Below are 26,774 nucleotides of genomic sequence, written 5' to 3' on the forward strand. Positions count from 1 at the left end.
ACTTGGGGAACAATGCATCTTGGAATGCTCCAATCCACATAAGAAGTCTTCCTGGAGGCATGCAAGATACCATGTGGACAATGGCTTCGGCCTGTAAAGGCTGAGTCATGCAGGGACATGTGACTTGCCCAGGTGACTCCAGAACTCCATCTTGGAGCTGGACTTTGCATAGGAGGGAGGAGGGGGGTCTCCACCCACAAGAGAGAGTCTATTTAAACCTGTGGGAGACCCCTCCATTTTGTCTTCAGCTGGCTAAAGAAGGAGCCTCTTCACTTGAAGGAAACTGAAACAAAGGACAGTAACTACAGGGGTTGTGAGTGATTGCTAGACCCAGGCTAAAAGGGAGCATTCTGGAATTGGTGAGGAACTTATCTGTATCTAGTTTGATTAGACATAGATTTGCGCATTTTATTTTATTTTGCTTGGTGACTTACTTTGTTCTGTCTGTTACTACTTAGAACCACTTAAATCCTATTTTCTGTATTTAATAAAACCACTTTTTATTTAGTAATTTACTCAGAGTATGTATTAATACCTGGGGGAGCAAACAACTGTGCATATCTCTCTATCAGTGTTATAGAGGGAGAACAATTTATGAGTTTGCCCTTTATGCAGGGTAAAACGGATTTATCTGGGTTTAGACCCCATTGGGATTTGGGCATCTGAGTGCTAAAGACAAGCACACTTCTGTGAGCTGTTTTCAGGTAAACTTGCAGCTTTGGGGCAAGTGATTCAGACCCTGGGTCTGTGTTGCAGCAGACGGGAGTGTCTGGCTCAGCAAGATAGGGTGCTGGAGTCCTGAGCTGGCAGGGAAAACAGGAGCAGGGGTAGCCACATCAGGTGGCAGCTTCCAAGGGGGTTTCTGTGATCCAACCCGTCACAGTCCCCACTAAGCACATTAAGTCGGCGGAGTGTGTCCTCACTACCGTGGCTAGCATCGACCTACGGAGCGGTGCACAGTGGCTAGCTATCCCACAGTTCCCGCAGTCTCCGCTGCCCATTGGAATTCTGGGTTAAGCTCCCAATGCCTGATGGGGCAAAAACATTGTCGCAAGTGGTTTTGGGTACATGTGGTCAGTCGCCCCTCCCTCTGTAAAAGCAACGGCTGTCAATCGTTTCGCGCCTTTTTTCCTGGGTTACCCATGCAGATGCCATGGCAAGCATGGAGCCCACGCAGCTGACTGTCACGCACTTTAAAAGCTTGCTGGTGCTGTTTGCTGATTAGGTCGGACCTCAGCGCAACCAACATTCCCATTGTTATTGCTGCTTGCTGTGTGCTCCATAATATCTGTGAGAATAAGGGGGAGACATTTATGGCGGGGTGGGAGGTTGAGGCAAATCGCCTGGCATCCAATTTTGAGCAGTCAGACACCAGGGCAATTAGAAGAGCACAGCAAGGCATGCTGTGCATCAGAGAGGCTTTGAAAACCAGTTTCATGACTGGCCAGGCTATGGTGTGACATTTGTGTGTGTTTCTCCTTGATGCAAACCCGCCCCCTTTGTTTATTTTAATTCCCTGTAAGCCAACCACCCCCCCCTTTGAAATAAAGTAACTATTGTTTTGAAACCATGCATTCTTTCTTTATTAATTAAAAAAAATGAGATAATGGACAAGGTAGCAAAGGTGAGGTGGGGACGGAGGGAAGGACATGGCCACATTGCTTATTGTAGCCACACTAAAAATCAAACTGTGTGAATGACAGCCTTCTGTTGCTTGGGCCATCCTCTGGAGTGGAGTGGCTGGGTGCCCGAAGCCTCCCCCCGTGTTCTTGGGCATCTGAGTGAGGAGGCTATGGAACATGGGGTAGGCGGTTATACAGTGGATGCAGCGGGGGTCTGTGCTCTTGCTGGCTTTCCTGCAACTCCAACAGACACTTCATCATGTCCGTTTGCTCCCCCATTAGCCTCAGCATTGCATTCTGCCTCCACTCTTCGCGCTCACTTAATTCTTTCCTGGCCTCTGCCACTGAATGCTTCCATGCATTAAGCTGTGCCCTATCAGTGCGGGAGGACTGCCTGAGCTCAGAAAACATGTAATCGCGAGTGCGTTTTTTTCGCCTTCTAATCTGCGATAACCTCAGGGTTGGAGATGATAGGGGGAGCGTAGAAACATTCTACGCTCTATGATTCTGGGGGGACTGCATGGTCACCTGTGCTGCTGAGTTCACCACGCTGACCAAACAGGAAATTAAATTCAAAAGTTCCCGGAGCTTTTCCTGTGTACCTGGCTAGTGCATCGGAGTTCAAAGCGCTGTCCAGAGCGGTCACATTGGAGCACTCTGGGATAGCTCCCAGAGGCCAGTACTGTCGATTTTGCGTCCACACTACCCCAAATTCAACCCAGCAAGGTCGATTTTAGCCCTTCTCCCCTCGCCAGGGAGGAGTACAGAAGTCCTTTAAGTCGACGGAATGGGGTTGGTTGTGTGGACGCATTCATTTTAAAATTGATCTAACGTGGCTAAATTCGACCTAACCCCGTAGTGTAGACCAGGCCTAAGGTTATGTCTACACCACAGACCTTATAGTGACGCAGCTGTAAGGTCTCCCATCTAGCTGCTCTAGGCTGGTGGGAGAGAGCTCTCCCACTGGCATAATTAAACCACCCTGAATAAGCGGCAGTAGCTATGTCAGCGGAAGAGCATCTCCTGCCGACATAGTGCTGTCCACACTGGTGCTTTTGTTGGTGAAACTTATGTCGGTCACGCCCCGACCAACAAAAGTTTTGCAAACAAAAGTGCTAATATAAACAAAGCCGAAATCTGTGTTGATATCCAACAGTTACTGCAACTTGTAACATGTGTGTCTGAGTATTGCCCTTTTTTCTTTAGGTCCAGTCTCACTTTCTTCTGCCTCTGCCAGTGACTAAATCTGTGTCTTAGCTCAAGCTGGAATTTCTCACAGTACTCTTTTGTGCTCAGCTCTGTAACGTTGACTTTCTTTGCCACTTTTTATTTAAAGCTGATCTTTTCCCATTTTAATTTCAGTTTGGCAATACAAAGATTGTGATCATTGCTGAAATCTACTGCTCCATATGCCCTTGCGTCTTCGACAGATGACCAGTATCTTGAGCTATTGCAGATTGATTGTGTTTATTTACAAATGTCTTTAGGAGGGAACAGGGTGTGACAGTTATAGTAACTTCCGTCAATATCATGCACAAACCTCACTGAATTACATTTAATTATTTTAGGCGTTCATTATATTAAAAATGCAAATCTTTAGATTATTGTGCGAATGTATGGAACTTCTTTAAAAGGAAGGCAGGACGAATGCAACCATTGGAAAGTACTGTGAACTCCAAAAGACTATGCTGAACAATTGGGCAGAGACCAATTATCTTTTGTGACAATATGTGTGAAGCAGAATTCCTAAGAAATACTTAGGAGGAGGGGACTGCAAACTCTGACCTATGGATTCAGCCTTTGAAGCTTCACCCCGAGCTTTTGTCTGCTGATCACCTGCAAACACTTCAAAGACAAACAGTATAAAGGGTTAACTGCGGGCTCGTCTACACTTGAAATGGAGCTGCACTACTTCACTACTGCAGTTCCTGGCCAATGGGAAGTGTGAAGCTGGCGCTCTGGGTGGAGGCAGCGTGCACAGCTGCCTGGCCAAGCCTCCACCTAGGAGCTGAGCAAGGGGCATGTCGCCGCTGCCAGGAGCCCCCCAGGTAAGTGCTGCCCAAAGCCCACCTCACCCCGTCCTGTGCCCCAACCCCCTGCCCCCTCCCACACCCAAACTCTGCAGCTGCTGAGGGGTAGGCGTGCCTGCCATTTCCCCCTCCCCCCAGCAACAGTGGGGGTCCCGGGGGTCCCAGGCTGCCCTCCCCCAGTTTTAGTCAGGGGTATATAGTAAAAGTTATGGACAGGTCCTGGGCCGTGAATTTTTGTTTACTGTCCGTGACTTGTCCATGACTTTTACTAAAAATACCCGTGGCTAAAATGTAGTCTTAGTCAGACGAGTACCCAGAAGTCACCTCCTACAAGACAGGCCCAACAAAGAAAATAACAGAACACCACTAGCTGTCACCTTCAGCCCCCAACTAAAACCTCTCCAGCGCATCATCAGAGATCTACAACCTATCCTGAAAGATGATCCTTTACTCTCACAGATCTTGGGAGACAGACCTGTCCTCGCTTACAGACAACCCCCCAACCTAAAGCAAATACTCACCAGCAACCACACATCACTGAACAAAACCACTAACCCAGGAACCTATCCTTGTAACAAACCCCGATGCCAACTCTGTCCACATATCTATTCAAGTGACATCATCATAGGACCTAATCACATCAGCCATACATCAGGGGCTCGTTCACCTGCACATCTACCAATGTGATATATGCCATCATGTGCCAGCAATGCCCCTCTGCCATGTACATTGGCCAAACCGGACAGTCTCTACGCAAAAGAATTAATGGACACAAATCTGACATCAGGAATCAAAATACTCAAAACCCAGTGGGAGAACACTTTAACCTGTCTGGTCATTCAGTGACAGACCTGCGGGTGGCTATATTACAACAGAAAAACTTCAAAAACAGACTCCAACGAGAGACTGCTGAGCTAGAATATGATATGCAAACTAGACACAATCAACTCCGGTTTGAATAAGGACTGGGAATGGCTGAGCCATTACAAACATTGAATCTATCTCCCCTTGTAAGTATTCTCACACTTCTTATCAAACTGTCTGTACTGGGCTAGCTTGATTATCACTTCAAAAGTTTTTTTTCTCTTAATTAATTGGCCTCTCAGAGTTGGTAAGACAACTCCCACCTGTTTATGCTCTCTGTATGTGTGTATATATATCTCCTCAATATATGTTCCATTCTATATGCATCCGAAGAAGTGGGCTGTAGTCCACGAAAGCTTATGCTCTAATAAATTTGTTAGTCTCTAAGGTGCCACAAGTACTCCTGTTCGTCTTAGTCATTGTTAAACTTAGGCCAGTCCCACTAGGGCCTTGAACATACCTCAGAGAGCCTCTCTCTGTGTTATGACAACCACCCATGACCTCTTATGTTCCAAGGGAACTATGAAGTTTTTAATTTTAAGGATGATGCTTATGGAATGGGAGAAAGGTTCTCTTAGCCACAGGAGCCAGGCTTTGGATCCCATTATTGGAAGAGGCAAGAATAACCAAAAATCTCCCTGCCTTCCACACGAAAAAGTGAAACTCACTTCTTCAAATTAGTGTTCTCACAGACACACCTAAAAACAGGAACTCAGCAGAGAAGGAAGGGGGGGGGGAGAAATAAGGGTAAAAAGGGAGGAGAAGAGGGACTGAGTGTGTCTGCTAGGAGAAAGAAAGAAATTAAAAACAAAAAAGTTAAAAGCCACAACAGATACACCATAGCCATGGCTGCCTCAGGGAAATGGAGAGGAAAATTGGACCACTGCCCTACTGTGATTTAATAGAGGTTATTGTCTCCCGAGGGGCACTCGGATATTATATGGTTTGCTCCATTTATAACAAGAAATGAGAGAGAGAGAGAGAGAGACTATGAATAGAATATTCATTCCATCTATAACGGAAAGGAAATCTTCCTCTTCATTTTATGGGGGAAGATAAATATATTAACTGGATATATTTGGTTATGTTTACCTTAATAAAACATTGCACAAAACCCAAACTGCTCATAAAACGGTCAAATTTCTCCATAAGCAATAAAAAGGCACCTTTTAATAATAACTGACATTAAGATTTTTAGCCAAATTATCCATCAAGTTTACTGGACTTGATAATCAAGAGAATGAGGAGTTTGTATAGTTTGGACATGAAAATGGCTCTCAAATTATTATTATTTCACATATAAATATTCTCCTTCCTGTTCCACTTTTACACATTCTTAACTGTTATTCAACAAGGAGCTTTCAAAAGCTCTTAAGGATTAAAGTTCTTAGTCTCAGATCTCCCAAAATCATGTAATTTATGATAATTATTGAACAATATTTGACATGTTTTCTCTTATGTAGTCATGATTTTCACCCATCCAAGTTTGTCTCTCAAATTTAGCAATTGTGTAGCTACAGCAAAAATGTAAAATTAAAAGAAGGGAGCCCATAAGGTGCTTTTTTTTTTCTCATCACAATGGCTCCCTCTGCAGCCATTAATAAATCCTTCAGTTTAAACTGCAGAAAGAAGTCTAGTTCATTCCATACACCCTACTTACAATATTCATAGTCACATTAGGGTGAAGTGACTCACAAGTATAGCAGATAATGCCAATATAATGTAGATATAACAACAACATTGTAAGGATCAAGAAGTAGGGCAAGTCCATCCAGAAATTAGGTGATTCAGAGTTATTATTCTACTACATTTCTTGCTGTCCAGTTACTGCTGACCACCTAATGGATCACTTGTTTATCCACTTAGTGAAGTGTCTGTTTCTGGGCTAGTGGAAAGTTTCCTGGGTTTGGACGGTAAATTTGGGTTTTGATTAAATGAAGATTTTTTGGAAAAAGTATCTGCTTTTTCTCAACAATTTTTGATTGTTTGTTGGAAAACCAAATATTTTCATTTTTGGCTGAAAATTTCTGAGGTTCCAGTTGAAACTTTTTAGTCGTAGGCAGTTTAGGATGAAAACAAAGAGAAACAAAATAATATTTTTCTTCTACAAAAAGTTGCCTTTTTTCCCTGAAAATTGACAAAAAAGTAAAGTAATTATTTTTGCCTAAATGTTCTGTAAAAAAGAGTAATCATTTTCTGACCAATTCTGTCGTTGTCGCCTCTCACTCATTCCAGCTCCTTCAGACTCTCCCCTCTTCCTCTGCTCCAATTCCTCCTCCTTTCTTCTTTCCCCTGACATCAGCTTTATTTCTTCTCTCCCTCCCATCTCCACCCTCCTTCCTTTCCTTCCCCTTTGCAAAGTGGTTTGTGATTTTCTGACATCACTGCTATATTGCTTCCCTGCCTCTTTCAATAATCCAGTTAATACCAAACATTCATGCATTCTTGTGAAATAGATTGGTGCAAAAAAATGTTTTCTGCTATGTAGGCATTCAGCTGACCATGGGTCGCAAGAGAGCCCTGATTATTCAGAGTCTGCAGTAAAATTGAAGGACCCTGTTTACAAAAAGCAGTAAGATGCTGTATGATGTTTTAATGCATTTAAATTAATGTCATTAAGATTGTAATCTTTTGCCTGTGAATTATTTTTGCTTTTAAAATGTGACAAGATGATGAATGAAGAATGGGCCCCATTTCTGGCGTGGAAAACACACGTGAAAAACAGAGAGACTAACAAGAACCAGAGTGAAGATAAATTTAATAGCAAGTTTACAACATTAATACATTTCATAGGTTTTAAGGCCAGAAAGAACCATTACGATCACAGGCACCGGCTTTTTCCTTTGCCCGGGGGTGCTCAACCCTCACTCTGCCCCAGCCTGCCCCCCCTTCCCCAAGGCCACACTCCCACACCGCTTCTTCCCGCCTCCATTCCGCCCCACCTCTTCCCACCCAATTCTACTCCCTCCCCTGAGCATGCCTTGTCCCCACTCCTCCCCCTCCCTCCCAGTGCCTCCTGCATACCGCGGAACAGCTGATCACGGCGGGCGAGAGGCACTGGGAGGGAGGGGGAGGAGTTGATTGGCAGAGCTGCTAACAGGTGAGGGGGGAGGGAGCTGACTGCGCGTGGGTGCTAAGCACCCACTATTTTTTTTCCAAAATAAGTTGGCGCCTATGATTACGAACATCTAATCTGACATTCTATATAGCACAGGCCATTTGAAAGAGATGAGTAGGAATGTCTCATTGTCTATATTTTGTGGTCTACTGCCCACTGCAAGCATATCCAAACCGAAAGGCCCTTGGCACCTATGTAGCTCAACTGAAGACAATGGAGTTCCATAAACGCACAAAGGTCTGCCCGCTTGGATCTATTTGCAACGGAAGGATCTGTGGTTACTAACAAGAATGGTCCTGTTGAGTTCTCTTCTCCTCTTTCAAGTCTCTCCTCAGAAAAAACTACTTCCACAAGGCCTATTAACTACTAATCTGTCAGTCATCCAAAGAATTTCAGTTATTTATAAAAAATATGTTATGCTGTATAGTGAATCTACCTCCTGGTCATCTGGTGCTGTGTGTGTAAGGATTGTTGCCTTTGTCTTTTTAGATGGTAAATTCATCAAGGAAGTGGAAGACTTGGTCCTTATGTTTTGTTAAGCACAGAACATATTTGGAAATGCTGAACCTATAAATATTTATCATTCTATTTTAGAAGAGTAATGTATTGCATATAATCTAGATAAGCACACTCAAACATGCATTCTATTGTCTTGGAAGGGAATGGCTGATTTATTTGACATTAAGAGACTCTCATAGCTAGTATGTAAAAAAGTAAAAGGGACTAATGGTGAAACTATATAATTATAAGACAGTTGGAATTCTGTACGTGCAACCCATAAGAGAATTTAGAACTTTTTCTAGAAGAAAAATAAAAAAGTGTTTGATCAATACTAAAGAGAATTCAATGCTGAAACTAATTCTAAATTAGAATTAACAAAGTTCATATCCTTGATTGATTGATTACATCTGGTCAATTAAACAGGCAAGTGTCATTCCCAAGAACACAAACCATAAGAAAAATACTAGGGATGTCGACTAATCACAGTTAAGTCACACGATTCACTCAAAAAAAATTAATCGCGATTAATTGCAGTTTTAATCACACTGTTAAACAAAATACCAATTGAAATGTATTAAATATTTTGGATGTTTTTCTACATTTTCTAATATATTGGTTTCAATTACAACACAGAATACAACGTGTACAGTGCTCACTTTATATTTTGATTACAAATATTTGCACAGTAAAAACGATAAAAAAATCATATTTTTCAATTCATCTCATACAATACCGTAATGCAATCTCTTTATCGCAACTTACAAATGTAAAAATTTTTTTGTTACATAACTGCACTCAAAAACAAAACAATGTAAAACTTTAGAGCCTACAAGTCCATTCAGTGCTACTTCTTGTTCAGCCAATTGCTAAGACAAAAATGTTTTTTATATTTACAGGAGATAATTCTTATTTACAATGTCACCTGAAAGTGAGAACAGGCGTTTGTATGGCACTTCTGAAGCCGGCATCGCAAGGTTTTCATATGCCACATATGCTAAACATTCGTATGCCCCTACATGCTTTGGCCATCATTCCAGAGAGGACATGCTTCCATGCTGATGATGCTCGTTAAAAAATGTGTTAATTAAATCTGTGATTGAACTCCTTGGGGGAGAATAGTATGTCCCCTACTCTGTTTTACCCACATTCTGCCATATATTTCATGTTATAGCAATGTCGGATGATGACCCAGCACATGTTGTTCATTTTAAGAACACTTCCACTGCAGATTTGACAAAACGCAAAGAAGATACCAATGTAAGATTTCTAAAGATAGCTACAGCACTCAACCCAAGGTTTAAGAATCTGAGGTGCCTTCCAAAATCTGAGAGGGATGAGGTGTGAAGCATGCTTTCAGAAGTCTTAAAAGAGCAACATTCCAATGTGGAAACTACAAATCCCGAACCACCAAAAAAAGAAAATCAATCTTCTCCTTGTGGAATTTGATTCAGGTGATGAAAGTGAACATGCATCGGGTCTGCACTGCTCTGGATAGTTATTGAGCAGAACCCCCCATTAGCATGGACGCATGTCCTTTGGAATGGTGGTTGAAGCATGAAGGGACATGTGAATCTTTAATGAATCTGACAAATAAATATCTTGCGACGCCGGCTACAACAGTGCCATGTGAACACCTGTTCTAGCTTTCAGGTGACATTGTAAACAAGAAGTGGGTAGCATTATTTCCTGCAAATGTAAAAAATGTGTTTGTCTGAGTGACTGAACAAGAAGTAGGACTGAGTGGACTTGTAGGCTCTAAAGTTTTACATTGTTTTGTTTTTGAATGCAGTTATTTTTTGTACATAATTCTACATTTGTAAGTTCAACTTTCATGATAAAGAGATTGTATTACTGTACTTGTATGAGGTGAATTGAAAAATACTATTTGTTTTGTTTTTATAGTATCTATTTGTAATAAAAAAATAAATATAAAGTGAGCACTGGACACTTTGTTCTGTGTTGTAATTGAAATCAATATATTTGAAAATGTAGAAAACAAAAATATTTAAATAATTGGTATTCTATTGTTTAACAGTGCAATTAATCCTGATTAATATTTTTAATCGCTTGACAGGCCTAAAAATACATATGTAGCTAGAAAACATCTTGGTCAAATGTTTACAAATAATGGTTATTTTCCACTTTATTTTTCTAATACAACCGACAAACCAACATATGAGGTTACATAGTAAGTTACAACTAAATAAAAAACAATTTAATATTAAAGTAGCTTACGTGAACTGGGTCCAAGATTTTGACTGCTGCTTTGCTGCCATTTTTTTTGTTCAACACTTTAAAAACTTTGCCATATGTTCCTTTGCCAATAGTCTCAATTATTTCCCATGTTTCTGAAGGATCAGGAAAACTATCAAATATTATTGTTTTCCCAGTTAATGGAAGCATCTCAGATATCGGTTCCTGGAAAGAAAAAACCTCATTTCAGTTTTCATTTCATATAAGAAGTCAGTTGCTATTAATTGCTTATAAATGTGATAAAACTAAGATATCAGTTCTAATCTCAGATGTAACTGCAGCCTGGAACTGCTCTGGCATACAGTGTACATATCTCAGCAATGGAACTCAAAAGGACAAGGACAAAAGAATTTGTGCTAAATATTGATGGTAAGATCAACATGGTATGAAATGGAGAGAAGGTGAACTGCATACTTTTGAGTGAGATCCTGGCCCCATTGAAGTCGATAAGAGTTTTTCCATTGATTTCAAACAGGGCCAGAATTTAAGCTGAGGGTGGAGGGAAAAGGTTATGCCTGCTGAGAATTGGTCTATGAAAGCCATGGATATGGGCTTTGCCCATTATGGATAATGCTTTAAAGGGAACAATGACAAAATCTTACTGAGGAATGATGCAATAGTTCCATGCAGCCCAAGTTAAAACTTCAAAGTAGACTGTCAACTTTTAGGACCCTGTGATGTTGCACTCCATATGCTTTATGAAACTATGCTTATAAATGTGAATGTGATGTAACTGGAATATTCTTTATTGTAAGGTATCATTCCAAAGTTTATAATCTACTGAGTGTGTTCATCCCATTTGTTTGCATGTATTATTTCTATGTCTGGAGTTAAGAGAATAAGATATAAACTTGTATTACTAATGTACAGGTCAGTTGCATTTTGCGCGTATTTAACACGCGCGATTTCAGCTTTACGCGGTCGGCAAAAACAAAACAAAAAAAGAAAAATAACAATTTTAATACTGTACATGTAGCGCGGGCAATTCCGCCCGCCATTCAACTCAATGTAATTTTGACTATACGCGGTTTTCCCTTTACATGCTAACCGTGGAACGGAACCCCCGCATAAGATGAGTCTCGCCTGTAAACATATTAAGTAGAAGCCATTAAGGGTGCTTCAGAATCAATGAACTGTAAATGGCTCTGTTTACTTGCAAACCTTCCTGTGTACGTGTGGGCCAGCCCAGGAAGAATGGAGGCTGGGGTCTCACAGGACATATGACCATATCACATGATGCTGGAATCCATCTTAAATCTGGTACTTTTCCATTTAGAAGGAGGGGTGGGGACCCAGAGAGACAAAAAAGAGTCACGCCTTGTGCCAAAGCGATAAAAGGGGGTGGAGCAGAAGAAAGAGGCGGCCAGTCATGAGAAATCCCCTGCTTAACACCTAAGATTTCTGCTGGAACTAATAAGAACTGTACTGGGGAAAGGATTGGGCCCAGACTAGGAAGGAGTCTAGTCTGTGAAAGAAGCTTATTGGAACATCTCTGAGGGTGAGATGTTATCTGTAATCAGTTTCTTACTGTATTAGGCTTAGACTTGCGTGTTTTTGCATTATTTTGCTTGGTAACTTACTTTGTTCTGTCTGTTATTACTTGGAACCATTAAATCCTACTTTTTATACTCAATTAAATAACTTATTAGTGAACCCAGAGTAAGTGATTAATACCTAGGGGAGCAAACAGCTGTGCATATATCTCTATCAGTGTTCTAGAGGGCAGACAATTTAGGAGTTTACCCTGTATAAGCTTTATACAGAGTAAAACAGATTTATTTGGGGTGTGGATCCCAGGGAGAGCTGGGTGTCTCAGTGCTGGAGTCAGGTAACCTGCAGAATTGTTTTCACTTAAAGCCTGCAGCTTTGGGGACGTGGCCCGAACCCCGAGTGCAGCAGGCTAGCATGTCTGGCTCAACAAGGCAGGGTTCTGGAATCCCAAGCTGGCACGGAAAACAGGCTCAGAGGTAATTTCAGCATGTAAGGTGATCAGCTGTCCCAATAAAATCGGGACTGTCCCAATATTTAGTTGTTGTCCCGCATCTTGACCAATGTATGACCATTTGTCCCAATATTTTGCACTCCGGCTTTTTTTTTTTTTTGCTTCGGCAGCAGCAGTCCCCCCCAATGTGTCCCGATATTTGTTCTTGTCATCTGGTAACCCTATCAGCATGTCAGGTGACATTCACAAGGGGGTCTCTGTGACCGAACCCATCACAGACCCTATTCTTAGAATTTACATGTATGTACATTTTAAATTAAGCTGCATATAACTAACACCGTCCAAGGAGGGGAATCCTTTCACAATATTGTGTCCTTTTGACACATAGCATGCAGTGTGATGGAAGATGTGTTTAGCGGTGAACATTTTTTAATGCTCATTTTAAATACTGTAAAGGGAGGGTTACACTTACATCCAGTTCAATCAAGTATACAATCCACTAGTGCAACCTAAGTCTTTATTTTATATCTGCTAAATGTCCAGCATCTTCAGTGTAAAAAATCAGAACACTCCTCACAGAGGTTTGACTCAATCAAAAATCTCATCAGAAATTGCTTTAAAGGCTGTTTTCTCATTTTCCTACATGTAGGGCCATGATTTTTAAAAATGGATGGCTGAGATGTTAGGTTCTTAAGTCCTTATTGAGACAGCTAAATAAGTACTCTGATTTTAAAAAATGCTTTTTAGACAATCATTTTTAAAATCTTGGGATAATGTTTTTCAAATATGCTACACTAGTCATTGTCTCATCAGCCTAAGCCCATGTTAGCAGAGTAAGTTACAGTGTGTTAGCCTGATGTTAGAAACTGCATTGGTATGTTGTACACAGTTCTACATTGTGAATAGAACAGTTTCACTAATGATTTTCCATCTTATGTTAAGATTTCCAGCATATTGGCACTGCTTTCTTTAATATATTAATCATTTTTATACAGTGTTACCAGTATAAGGATACAGTTGTCCAAATTTGGCTAGATATTTAGAACATATATTGCAGGATTGCTGTAAAAATAAAGGTCTTTCAGGTAAGCAAGTAATCTAGATGCCTACACGGGAATTTAGATGTCCACAACATAATGAAAGCGTGTGCAGCAATGTGCACCTAATGCAGAACCTCACTGTTCCAGTCTCACCATCCCAGAGTACCCCACACAAAAAGACCCAGTGCTGTGGCACTTCTGCCTCAGTTTCCCCACTATCATCTTTGGCCTGCTCCTGCCATAGAGGTGACTTGGCCCTCCAACCTAGCCACTTTACAGTGTTCAACCCTGTGACATTGTGCAGTCTATATGGTTTTATAAAAATATGATAAGTGAATATAATGTAACTGGGATATGCTTCATGCAAAAGGTCTCTTGTAAGGTCTCATTACAAAGCTTATAATCTGAGTGTGATCATCCTGTTTGTATAAATGTACCACTCTTGTATCTGAAACTAGAAATATAAAATATAACTCTGAGGGCCTATTGTAATTATGCAAAGTGTGGGCCATTAATGGTGGTTTGGAATCTTGATGACTGCCATTAATCAGGACCATCATCTGCAGATGGGTGTGTTTTACCTGTGAGTCTTCCTGTATATGTGTGTGCTGGCAAGTGGGTAATGAAGTCTTGCAGTGACATGTGATCATGTCACCTGAACTGGAATCCATCTTTAACCTGGTGCTTTTCCAGTGACGGGGGGTGGAAACCCAGAGGGACAAAGGGTTCCCGCCTTATGCAAAAGATATATAAAGGGGTAGAACAGAACAAAGGGAGAGAGGAGCCATCATGAAGAATCCCCTAGCTACCATCTGAGCTGGAACAAGAGCTGTACCAGGGAAAAGAATTGTGCCCAGGCCTGGAAGGTGTCTAGTCTGAGAAAAGAAAGAAACTCACTGAAGCATCTCTGAGGGTGAGATTATCTGTATTCAGTTTGAATAGACATAGCTGTGCGCATTTTATTTTATTTTGCTTGGTGACTTACTTTGTTCTGTCGGTTAGTACTTGGAACCACTTAAATCCTACTTTCTGTATTTAATAAAATCACTTTTTACTTATTAATTAACTCAGAGTATGTATTAATACCTGGGGGAGTAAACAACTGCATCGCTCCATCAGTATTATAGAGGGCGAACAATTTATGAGTTTACCCTGCATAAGCTTTATACAGGGTAAAACGGATTTATTTGGGTTTAGACCCCATTGGGAGTTGGGCATCTGAGTGTTAAAATCAAGCACACTTCTGTGAGCTGCTTTCAGGTAAACCTGCAGCTTTGAGGCAAGTAATTCAGACCCTGGGTCTGTGTTGGAGCAGACGGGAGTGTCTGGCTCAGCAAGACAGGGTGCTGGAGTCCTGAGCTGGCAGGGAAAACAGGAGTAGAGGTAGTCTTGGCACATTAGGTGGCAGCTCCCCAGGGGGGGTTCTGTGATCCAACCCATCACAAACCCCTTCTGGGGTAACAGAATTCCTTAGTTCAAGTTCAATACAACATCAAAAGACAAGTTTTCTGTCCTGCTGGGCTCAGCCTTCAGCCCCATTCCCTGCAGGCAGTATCCCAGCAGCAACAGCTTGTCTCGCCAGCTCCTGGACTTCAGTCAGCTCAACCATCCAGGTCAGGTCTACCATCTTAACCAAGGGCCTCAGGCAGGCCACAGGCAGTTCCTAGTGCAAGCCCAGCTACTTACCTCTCATTGGAACAGTCTGTCTGCTCTCCTCCCTAGCCAGCACTCAACTGCTGGGCCTTCCTCCTCTTAAATCCCACACCCTGACAGGCACAAGGCCTTCTGACCCTTAAAGGGGAAGGTACCCCTCTTACACTCACAAAAATATTTAGTATTACAGTAGTGCATAGAGATCCCAACCTAGATCAGGGCCCCATTCTGAGCACCGTACAAAACACAGCAAGAGAAAGTCCCTGACCCAGAGAGCTTACTAGACAGAACAAAGGGTGGGAGAAAGGGAGCAGCATTATCTCCACTTTAAAGAGGGAGAACTGAGGCACAGATGTGAAGCCCAACATCACATTAGAAGTCTGGGGCAGAGACAAGCCTAGAACCCAGATGTGACGGTGCACTCTATATGATTTTATGAAAATATGCTAATGAGTTTCAATATAATGTAACTGAAATATGCTTCATGCAAAAGCTTTCTTGTAAGGTATCATTACAAAGCTTATAATCTACAGAGTGTGGTCATTCTATTTGTATAAATGTATCACTCTTGTATCTGAAACTAGAAATATGAAATATAACTGAGGGCCTATTGTAATTATGCAAAGTGTGGGCCATTAATGGTGGTTTGGAATCTTGATGGCTCCCACCAACCAGGACAATCGACTGCAGATGGCTCTGTTTTACTTCTAAGTCTTCCTGTATACCTGTGTGCTGGTATGTGATTATGTCACCTGAACTGGAATCCATCTTTAACCTGGTGCTATTCCATTGAGAAGGAGGGGGTGGGAAGCCAGAGAGGGACAAAGGATTCCCGCCTTATGCAAAGATATATAAGTGGGTGGAACAGAACAAAGTGAGGAGCCATCATGCGAAATCTCCTAGCTACCATCTGAGCTGGAACAAGGGCTGTACCAGGGTAAAGGACTGTGCCCAGACTAGGAAGGCATCCAGTCTGTGAAAGAAACTTATTGAAACATCTCTGACGGTGAGATTTTATCTGTAATCACTCTTATTACCGTATTAGGGTTAGATTTGCGGGTTATATTTTATTTTACTTGGTAATTCACTTTGGTCTGTCTGTTACTACTTGGAACCACTTAAATCCTAGTTTCTGTAGTTAATAAAATCAATTTTTACTTATTAATTAACCCAGAGTATGTATTAATACAAGGGGGGTGTGACGTTATTGATATAATCTGGGACCATATAGATCATTGTTGCAACCAAGGTCCTGTAGTGGCACGCAAATCTTGTATAAAGGGGGTCAAATGGGGTGTCTAAGACAAGGTTATGGTTTATTGGTTATGATTATGCTGTCTATATGTGTGTATCACTTTTGTAGTTGCAGTTATGAATATTGGCTCTATACTGTCTGTATTTCAAAACTTATGCTATGCTGCTGGGTGACATCCCAGACAAACTGGTGTTAGCTCTGCCTAGCCTGCTTGATGGCCCATTAAGGACCATCAGCTATACAATGGACCCATTGAGAGAAGGCAGATACGCCTTGTAACTCAGCAAAGTATGCAGGGACTGGCCCGTGTGACTCCAGACTCCATTTTGCTGTAATTTTCCACAGTAAGAACAAAGAGGTGTTCTTACACCTGGAAAAGACTATATAAGGCTGATGCCTCATCTCCATCTTGTCTTCAATCCTGCTTCATACCTCTGGAGGAACTTTGCTACAAGCTGAAGCTTTGAACAAAGGACTGAGGACCCATCCCAGCGGGGGATGTATTCCAGAGACTTGATTTGAACCTGCAGTTTATTCCATCGCTGCTGCAAGCCTGAACCAAGAACTTTGCCATTACTGTATGTAATTGATTCCATTTAACCAATTCTAACTCTCATCTCTATCTTTTTCCTTTTATGAATAAACTTTTAGATTCTAAAGAATTGACAACAGCGTGATTTGTGGGTAAGATCTGATTTGTATATTGACCTGGGTCTGGGGCTTGGTCCTTTGGGATCAGGAGAACCTTTTTCTTTTACTGGGGTATTGGTTTTCATAACCATTTGTCCCCATAACGAGTGGTACTGGTGGTAATACTGGGAAACTGGAGTGTCTAAGGGGATTGCTTGTGAGACTTGCAGTTAGCCAGTGGGGTGAGACTGAAGTCCTCTTAGTCTGGCTGGTTTGGTTTGCCTTAGAGGTGGAAAAAACCCCAGCCTTGGGCTGTAACTGCCCTATTTGAGCAATTTGTCCTGAGTTGGCACTCTCAGTTGGGTTCCGCCAGAACCGCATTGTCACAGGGGGGCAAACAGCTGTGCATCTCTCTCTATCAGTGTTCTAGAGGGTGAACAATTTATGAGTTTACTCTGTATAAGCTTTATACAGGGTAAAATGAATTTATTTGGGGTTTAGACCCCATTGGGAGTTGGGCATCTGAGTGTTATAGACAGGAACACTTCTGTAAGCTGCTTTTAGTTAAGTCTGCAGCTGTGGGGCATATGGTTCAGACCTTGGGTCTGAGTTGGAGCAGATGGGTGTGTCTGGCTCAACAAGACAGGGTGCTGGAGTCCCAAGCTGGTAAGGAAAGCAGGGGCAAAAGTAGTCTTGGCACATCAGTTGGCAGCCCCAAGGGGGTTTCTGTGATCCAACCAGTCACACCAGAGCTCCTGACTCCCAGCCCAGTACCTTAACCAAAAAGCCATCCTTCTTTGATAAGGCAAGGGGGCAAATGAAATCTTATAGGAAAAAGCATGTGTATGGAAGTGCCATCCCAAATGGCTAAATTAAATTTCCTAGCCATTAATAAAATGCAGCTGGAATTAACTGATTCATCCATATTTGCCTCTAGGGATTGAGACTAGCAGAAGGCTACCATGTTATGGTAGAAGTGATAAAATAGGATTGCCTGGCAGGTGAGAGAGACCCATCACACTCTGTGGTGAGGGATGGAGAACAGGCAACAGGTTACATCAGGGATCAGTAACCTTTGGCACACGGCCCCTCAGAGAAATCCACTGATGGGCCGCGATGGTTTGTTTATCTACAGTGTCCACAGGTTCGGCCGATCGCAGCTCCCACGGGCTGCAGTTTGCCATTCCAGGCCAGTGGGGGCTGCGGAAAGCGGTGCGGGCCGAGGGATGTGCTGGCCGCCCTTCCTGCAGCCCCCATTGGCTTGAAGTGGCAAATCGCGCGCCACGGGAGCTGTGATCGGCCAAACCTGCAGGCACTGCAGGTAAACAAACCATCCCAGCCTGCCAGCAGATTTCCATGATGGGCCACATGCCAAAGGTTCCCGATCCCTGGATTACATCATGACAGCTCAATGAAATATGTTTATCTCTAATAGAAACTTAGGTCCATAGATTGTAACATTACTATCAAGCAAATTTATTAGAGCATAAGCTTTCGTGGACTACTTCGGATGCATCCGAAGAAGTGGGCTGTAGTCCACGAAAGCTTATGCTCTAATAAATTTGTTAGTCTCTAAGGTGCCACAAGTACTCCTGTTCTTTTTGCGGATACAGACTAACACGGCTGCTACTCTGAAACCTGTCATTACTATCAAGAAAGCCCACAGCAAAGCTATAAAGTATGTCAAGCTAGAATGAATGACAGCCTGCGAGTAACCTAGCTGGCAAGTGTGACAGAGATTCTAAATTGTGATCACGTTTACTATTCTGCTGATTTTTCCAGTGTACTGCACACATAGGTGCTGGGTGCTACCGCACCCCGACTTGAAGTGGTTTCCATTATATACAGGGTTTACAGTTTGGTTCAATGGTTCTCAGCACTCTTACTATAAAAATTGTTCCAGCGCCCCTGACTGCACATAAAGGACAGATTTTCATCTGATACTTTCAGTATCAAATATAAAAATAAAAACCCTTGTTCAAGCATTCAGTGACTTTTAATCGCTTTACACCGTGGGAGTTCATAACGGATACCAGCTCCTTCCCCACCCTCAAAATAACCCCTGGAAATTCAGTCCGTGCAGATAAAACACTCCAGTCCAGGCTCATCATCTTGTCTCTTGACTACTATAACCTTCTCCTTTCTGGCCTTGACAAATGCAATGTTGCTACCTTCAAATTAAATTAAAAGTGCTGCCACTAAGAATATCTTCCTGGCTCTTCACTTTCGCACCTTCACCGACTGCAAAAACAAGTAACTTGTCTTTACCACTAAGGCACCGCCACAACTTAGCATCACCCTAGCTGCCACTCTCATACACTAACAGCTGCTGACCCCCTACTTCTACTCTGCCAACAATGCTAGCCTACAACACCCACTAGTCCAGTTTTCCCTCAGGCACCTTCGCCCTTTCTCCCATGTCACCCCTGCGAATACCTCCTTAAAACGCACTACCTTTGTGATGCCTGCAAACCACTTGGCAGTGGCTATGCTGTGACTGCGGCTCATACCAAACACAAATGTGTCACTGTCCTCTCCACAGCAGCTTTTCTCTACCTGCTGCCTCTTGTTGAATGTTTGGCTTGTAAACTCTTTGGGGCAAGATGACATATGTGTAGAGTGCCTAGCATAATGGGAGGTGGAAGCCAGATTGGGGCCTCTAAGCACTACCACAGTATAACTAATAAAACCACCAAGACAAGCTCCTTAACTCCTCTTACTGCCCCTGGTTTGTGCTTGTTCTGACAAGCATTTATAAGGAAATTTACTGTAAATGTAAGTGCTTCTTAGGACAAGTCTAACTACAAAATTAAGTTGACCTAAGTTATGTCTACATACCACCACTGCATTTGCATGTTCACACTATGCTCCTTGTGTGGACGATGTGTGTCCTCGTCAGGAATGCTTGCTCTTATTTAACGGTCAGTGTGGGGCATTGTGGGACAGCTTCTGAAAGGCAGCAACAGTCGATGCAAGCAAGGCAGCATCTACAATGACACTGTCGACCGAACTACATCAACTTAATCACTATACCCTTCCCAGTGGTGGAGTTAAGTTGGTCCAGTGGGCAAGTTACATCAGTGAGAGCTACATTTTAGTGTAAATGCTTACAGAGTTAGGTCGACGTAAGCTGCCTTACATCAACCTAACTCTGTAGCACAGACCAGGGCTTAGAGAAGTCAGGAGCATATGGAGCTCCAGTGTGACATCCATCAAGCTAATAGCTAGCACTTTGGGACAAATGCCCAAATAACTTAATTCTCCAATAAAATATAAATTGGATTGTTTCAGCCATGATCATGGATTGCTACCCCTAGCTGGTGTAAATCAGCAGACAATCGTTTGATGGAGCTACACTGATTTATACCAGCACAGGATCTGGTCCAGCACGTACTGAATGAGTGTTCCCAATCCTGCTCCCTTTCAAATTCACAGGGATCTCCATTGAGCTCAATAAGAGTAGAATTGACCCCTGAATCAGCATTATATCATGACTACAATTTGTTTTAAAGGACCTCCACTATCTGGATTTCAAGTTTTTCCATAGAAATGAAGATGATGTTGTAGGAGGGGGAAATTTCTGATAGGCCGAACCCAGTAACATGCCTAGACCACTGCCCACAGCTGGAAAAACAATTGTTATGCCCATTGCTGAAAGCAGCAAGAAAGGCTCTTTCCGAAGCCTTAGCACAACTAATAGACCAGGAGGGGATGGGGGAAGTGAGTGAGCATGAGGAGTAAACATGATCCTGTGCCTTCCTGATTTAAGCTTTTTGCCGAAGCATGCAGTTTTGCACGATGGAAAGTATGGCAATAGTTAACTAGTGCTTTGTGAAATATAGCTGGTTAACTGATGGAAAATTCCCTGCTGGACAAGCTAGAAAACTCCACACTTAGCTTGATCATTTAAAAAAAAGACACTTGAACACCTCTCAAGTTCCCCTGCAAACAGAAGGCTGGCCACTGGACATCTATAGAAATCCATTCGAGACCTCCTCAAGATCTTGGGCAAATATGAATCCTGAGTTAATTTGGGGTGCTCTTCTAACCTGCTGCAGACACATGTAAGTGCTAGGAACTAAACAGAGTAGACGCTTTGAGCAGGGGTGAAAGTAACTTAAAGGATTTACCGGTATGCCGGAGTCCTGAGCGGGGGCATGGCCTCAACCAGAAGAGGCGGGACCTTTAAATCACCCCAGAGCTACCAGCTGCAGAAGTGTCGGGAAGCCCTGGGGCTCAGGGGCAAATTAAAGGGCCCAGAGCTTCCCGCAGCGGCCGGAGCTCCGGGCCCTTTAAATCCCCGCCTGAGCCCGGCTGCCAGAGCTCCAGCGGGGATTTAAAGGGCCTGGGGCTCCCCGCAGCAGCCAGAGCACCGGGCCCTTTAAATCACCGCCGCAGAAGCCGGTCCAGTCTGGCATGGGGTACTGGCTTACTTTCACCTCTGGCTTTGAGTGAAAGCACTTTTGGTTTGCCTGTTTCCATCAACTATCTCTTGACTGGATGGGCCATATCCCCATTGATTTATGTCCTGCCACCACCTCGCAAAGAGTAAAGGTACCAACCGCTTTGGGTTCAGCAAAACCCTGGGTAACAATATCTTTGTTGTTGACAAGCAACTTTCAAAAAAATATGTAGAAGTTGATATGGAAAAAATAAAAGCTTTGATTGCCGTTCATTTAAAGGACATTATCATTGTGTCATTTTGGCCAAGCAAGTGGCCCATATATTGTACTAGGTCTAGAGAACTGAGAAGACCTCATCCTGAAATTTATTTCCTTCTACCTTCAAAGCCATTTATGGGATACAGGAACTTCTTGTTTACTTATCTGAGATGTTACTGTTGTTGTCAGGCACGAGCAAGGTATACCTGGGGGCACAACTGAGCCCAAAGTATTAGACTTAATTTCAGATATCTTCTTCAAAGGCAAACTATTTTTAGCCATAATGATCCTTTAAATTATCTTTATTCACTTTTTTAAATGTCCTTTGACTAGACCAACATCTAAATACATCAGCTACTGGGTTCCAGGGGAGGGAATAACTCATGGGATTGGTTGTGAGAATATCACCCCTTTATCTCTATTGTACAGATGAGGAAATTGAGCTCCAGAGAAGATTAGTGATTTGCCCAAAGTCACATAGCAAACCAGGAGTAAAAAATTAACAGTTCCCAGAACGCAATCCTATGTTTAGTCCACTAGATTACCATTTGCTTGCATGAATAAAAATAAAATACTAATGTCAGAAAAAAGCTAGAGCTTGGGAAGCTGCCAAATAAATAATCCCAAGTAACATTCCAAAAATCAAGAAGATAGCAAGTCAGATGGAGGAGTTGCTAGACTTGGGCTTTGACCAATGATGCTTTGAAGAGCCAGGAACCATCCACAGAGATTGCCATGATACCAACAGTTCAACCTTGCAGGGGCCAGCAACAAGGGTAGCCCAACCCAATGTAATATGGCAATGAAACACAAAGGAAGATGGCACATGGTTAGGGAATTTTTTTCTATTTAATTTTCTCTCATTAAAAGGCAACATATTCCATGGCCATAATTCAAAAGTTATGGAAGACCAAACCAAATTAACTGAACTGGGTCCACTGCTGAAGGAGATTGCCCAGGCTTCCCTTATGGAAGGCATGGTGCTTGATTCCTTAAAGGAAGCTGTTGTGTGATCTTTACTCAAGAAACCAATGTCTGATGCTGGCAATGCTAGATGTCATCCAGTGGGCAACCTTCCATTTTTGGTTAATATATAGATAAGGCGGTTGCAAGACAATTCACAGAGTAACTAGAGGGGGTTCTCACAACAAAGTTTTTGGTGACTTTAGGAGTGTGGCCATGAACTCTTGCTGGTGGCCGCTCTCACAATTTTTCCTAAAATAATTAATTTTAGGAAAAAACAAATAAATATGCACATATTCATGTCCAAATCATTGTAATGTATTTAGTAGGGTTTTTTTTCCAGACTCAATAATAAAAATAATGTACAGTTGTCTCTATTCTTTAACTGGACCTAAACAAAATAAATAGAAACACAGGGTGCTTTGCATGTTTTGCTTTATTTGGTTGATTTTAAAATAATAAATAAATAAAAAGATGTGCTAGCTAGTAAATCTGCTACTTTTCACAGCAGACTTACTCAGCCCAGGCAAGCTGGGGGGGACAAATTAAGCCCTAGATGGGGAGGGCCAGGGGTGATGAGTCCGGGGCTGGAGCCTGAAGCCCTGCGACTGGGTCACAGAGACCACACCACATGGCCAGAACCTGCCACCCACCACCCCAGGGCTGAAGCCCGAGCACCACCACTCCTAGGAAGGTGGGGAACTCACACTTGTTGCCTGCTTCTACAGTCTTTGTGGCTCCAGAAGGGAGCAAGGACTAGCCCCTGCTGGTGGCCCTGGGGAAGGGCAGCTGCTTTGTCCCCCCTCCCCCATCACAACCTAGGAGGCTGTGGCCACAAGAAAAGCCCCTGGTGCCCGCATTTGAGAAATGCTGAACTAGATGCTTCTGGTCTCCATGACCCCCTTGTCAGGGTCCTGCATATGGTTCAGAAACCACACTGGTGACATTGGTACTGATCTTCTCCTACTGATGGATACAGACTGGGTGTCCTGGCTGACATTGTCTCTGCTACCTTCATGAAAAGTTGACTTGCCTGTTGACTGTAGCAGAAGTGGTCAGGGCTGCTCTTGAGTGGCTCCATTTATTTCCTGAGCATTCCCAGAGGGCAATTGATCTTCATCCCTAAAGGCACGGTCATGAAAGGTTCCATCTTGTCCCCCATTTCCCCCCCACCCCCCAACTAGAATGGTTGTATTGCACACTAAGGGATAGACTATAGGCCATGCAGGCAGCCTACACATATTCATGCACCTCCATGATAAGATCATGGAGGGGGATTCCAAAGTAATGGGGGTCAGAGGTGGCAAGGTCTGTGAGCATGCATATCCACTAATCTAACCTCATGCATGGGGCTGCACAGTGGACAGTCTGATGTCAACTACTGCTACAGCAGGCCCTAAATTAATACATAATTCCCATTTTTAGTCACATGAAGAGTACAGGAAAAACAAAACCAAAGTAAAAAAAAAATCAATTTTTTTTTGTACTTGTAAAATAAAGTGATCGTAAGACTTCTATGCCAACGGTCATGCTACAGAGAATGTTTATGCCAGGGCATAAACCCATGAAACTATGGATAATAATGGAAGGCTGGAATGGTGATGTTACCAAATTTATTTGGACCTTGTGCATCTAGACGCAATGAGGTGACATTAAACAATCAATGAACTGAATCCTATCCTTTTCATTGTGTGGCTCCCAACAGAAAAGTATTGCAAGTGATAAGAGAAATTTTTCAAGGCTTTCAGAGCTAAAGCATTGCTTAGTTTTACATAAGAATGGCCGTAATGGGTCAGACCAAAGGTCCATCTAGCCCAGTATTCTGTTTTCCGACAGTGGACAATGCCAATGCCAGGCACTTTAGAAGAAATGAACAGAACAGGTAATCATCAAGTGATCCATCCCTTGTCATCCATTCCCAGCTTCTGGCAAACAGAGACTAGGGATACCTTCCCTGCCCATCCTGGCTAATAACCATTGATGGACCTATCCCTCCATGAATGTATCTAGTTCTTTTTTGAACCCTATTATAGTCTTGGTGTTCACAACATCCTCAGGCAAAGAGTTCCACAAGCTGACTTAAAAAAAAAAAAATCAATAAATGTTTATAATGTCAAAAATCAATATGGTATGAATAACCACATCCATTTGTCTATTTCTCAAAACTTTTGACAAGCACCAATGATTCAAGAAGAATTGGTTAGCTTTATCAGCCACCTCTAGCAAAGCTTGAAATCATTAGACAGCAAAATCAGGAAGACATTAAAGGCAACAAGAAAATGTGCTAGTGATCAATATATAAAGAAATCACGATGTAAACATCTACATGGCATGTAGAGGAAGCAACTGGAAAATAAAATACAATCTCAAAGTTCCAGATTTACATTTAAAATTAATAGTTCCACTAACACACTGCTTGTCTTAATTCGCATACGTGGCCATGCAAAAAAGAGTTTCAGTCTCTTCTGGATCAAAATAATTTGCAAGCCCTTTGGACATTTTTCCCCCCCCCCTCCAAATATTTTCCACTTTTTTCCCCTCCAGAAGCTTATTTCCAATAACACCACAGTGATAAAGGGAATAGAACACATCATACAGGGTTCTGATGATAAAAAGTTCAGGAAACAATCCCTTTGACATTGCAGATTACCAGCAGTTAATGACTGATGAGTTAACGATTTAAGGCAAAGTCAAGGTCTGTAAACAAGTCATTTGCTGTACTATTTGCAGGGTCAATTCCATTGCTATTATCAGTTAACCGGGAAACTTTTCGCACCAGACGTAAAACGCTTTTAAACGTCATTTAACAAGGCTTTTTCCCTCTCTGCTTTTTCACTCTTCCCTGCATTGTGCAAAGGTGCATTCTGTGTATACAGCAACAATCACATCGAAGCCAAAACTGTTTTACAGGCAACTTCGGTTCAAAGAAGATTTGTCCTTTTAACGTGAGCAGAGGCATTACCTAAGGTGCGTTTGTTGGCTAGGTAGTTTATGTAACGTCATTTATGCTGATTATAAATGCAAAACACCAGGAGCCATTGTACTACTTTATCCTCTTAACAGACGTTTATTAAACAAGGGGGCGAGCTCCAGCCCACTCGCTGTATGGAAGCAGCTTTTGCTTCCCCCCCTTGCCCTGTGTTCTTCGGGACGGTTTACACTCCTCGAGCATCTTCCCCTCTAGGGAGCTCCCCTGAACAGCCTCACTCCATACCCAGCAGGCTGGGGCTTGCTTGTTTTGCAAGGAGCGACTGAGCCCCTTGCTGCTACTCACTACCTAGCAAGCAAACAACGAGGGTCACTCACCTGTGGGAGAGCAGGGAGCCGGCAGGAGACTCGGCAGCAGCTGCATGCATTGACCTACCCACTGGATTCCTGCACCTGGGCAGCAGCTAGGGTGGGGGGCGGGCTCCTGCTACCTCCTCTCTTGCTCGGGCAGCCCCTGCCCATGCAGCAGCTCTCATGCAAAGACCCCGGGGCCTGGGGTTACTAGAGGAGTGAAACTAGTGTCGGGTTTCCCAGTTGCTTTGCTCTGCGCGCAGCTTCCCTGTGTGGGGCTCTACGCTGCCCCAGACCAGGGCCCCTTCCTGGGCTTCACCAGTCTGCTCCGGGCCCCCAGCACGCAGCAGCAGTTCCGCCCGGGGGATGAGCAAACTGCCCCACTAATCTCCTGCAATCCCAAGCAAAGCCGGGGGGCTCCCCTGCTCCCCCCTCTCCACCGCCTGGGGATAATGAGTCGCTCAACAGCTTGGCAAGGGGCTTGCGCCCTATATAGCTGCTCCCTGCAGTCCACGGGCAGCTCCTAGGTACAGGAGGGCTCTGGCTGGCTGCAGAGCGGTGTGCATGTGAGGCCAGCAGGGCCGGTTGCCACGACAGGAGCTTTGCACTAATAGCAGCAGCAGCGGATCAGCTCCTCTCTCTGGGTGAGCGGCAGGCGCTGGATTTATCAGAAAATGGATCTAGGTGAAAACTGGCTCCACCTGGCTCGTGCTGAGCTCTGTACCAATCCAAGCCCCCAGACTGTACTGTCAAAATAGAGAACAAGCGTAAGTGTTCCCATTGCACCTCAAACACCTGCAGTTTGTTGCATCCCCTGGAAACAACACAGCAAAGCCCCAGGTGCAGCACCCAGAACGGGCTCCTGCCAGTTTTACTCGCTGGCCCCCAAATTCTAATGCCTAAACAGAGAAGAAGTGCAAATACTTCCATTGTGCCAAAAAAAAAAATCATCCTGACCCTGAC

At 43.1% G+C, this 26,774-nt stretch overlaps 1 protein-coding gene across 2 annotated transcripts in view; it reads right to left on the bottom strand.

Annotated features, from left to right (window-relative positions):
• MYO3A (myosin IIIA) overlaps positions 1-26,420 on the bottom strand; it is a 200,148-nt gene extending 173,728 nt beyond the window's left edge. The window contains exons 1-2 of one of the 2 annotated variants that reach the window (XM_005302809.3): positions 25,839-26,420; positions 10,371-10,553 (exon numbers count right to left, since the gene is read on the bottom strand). In XM_005302809.3, coding sequence (XP_005302866.2) covers positions 10,371-10,538 — 168 coding nt within the window. In that variant the 5' untranslated portion in view covers positions 10,539-10,553; positions 25,839-26,420. The remainder of the gene's footprint in view (positions 1-10,370; positions 10,554-25,838) is intronic. The other variant, XM_065586866.1, reaches the window with a different exon arrangement.
• Between the last annotated feature and the right edge of the window lie 354 nt (positions 26,421-26,774).

This window comes from Chrysemys picta, chromosome 2, assembly GCF_011386835.1.
Source record: "Chrysemys picta bellii isolate R12L10 chromosome 2, ASM1138683v2, whole genome shotgun sequence".
NCBI lineage: Eukaryota > Metazoa > Chordata > Testudines > Emydidae > Chrysemys > Chrysemys picta.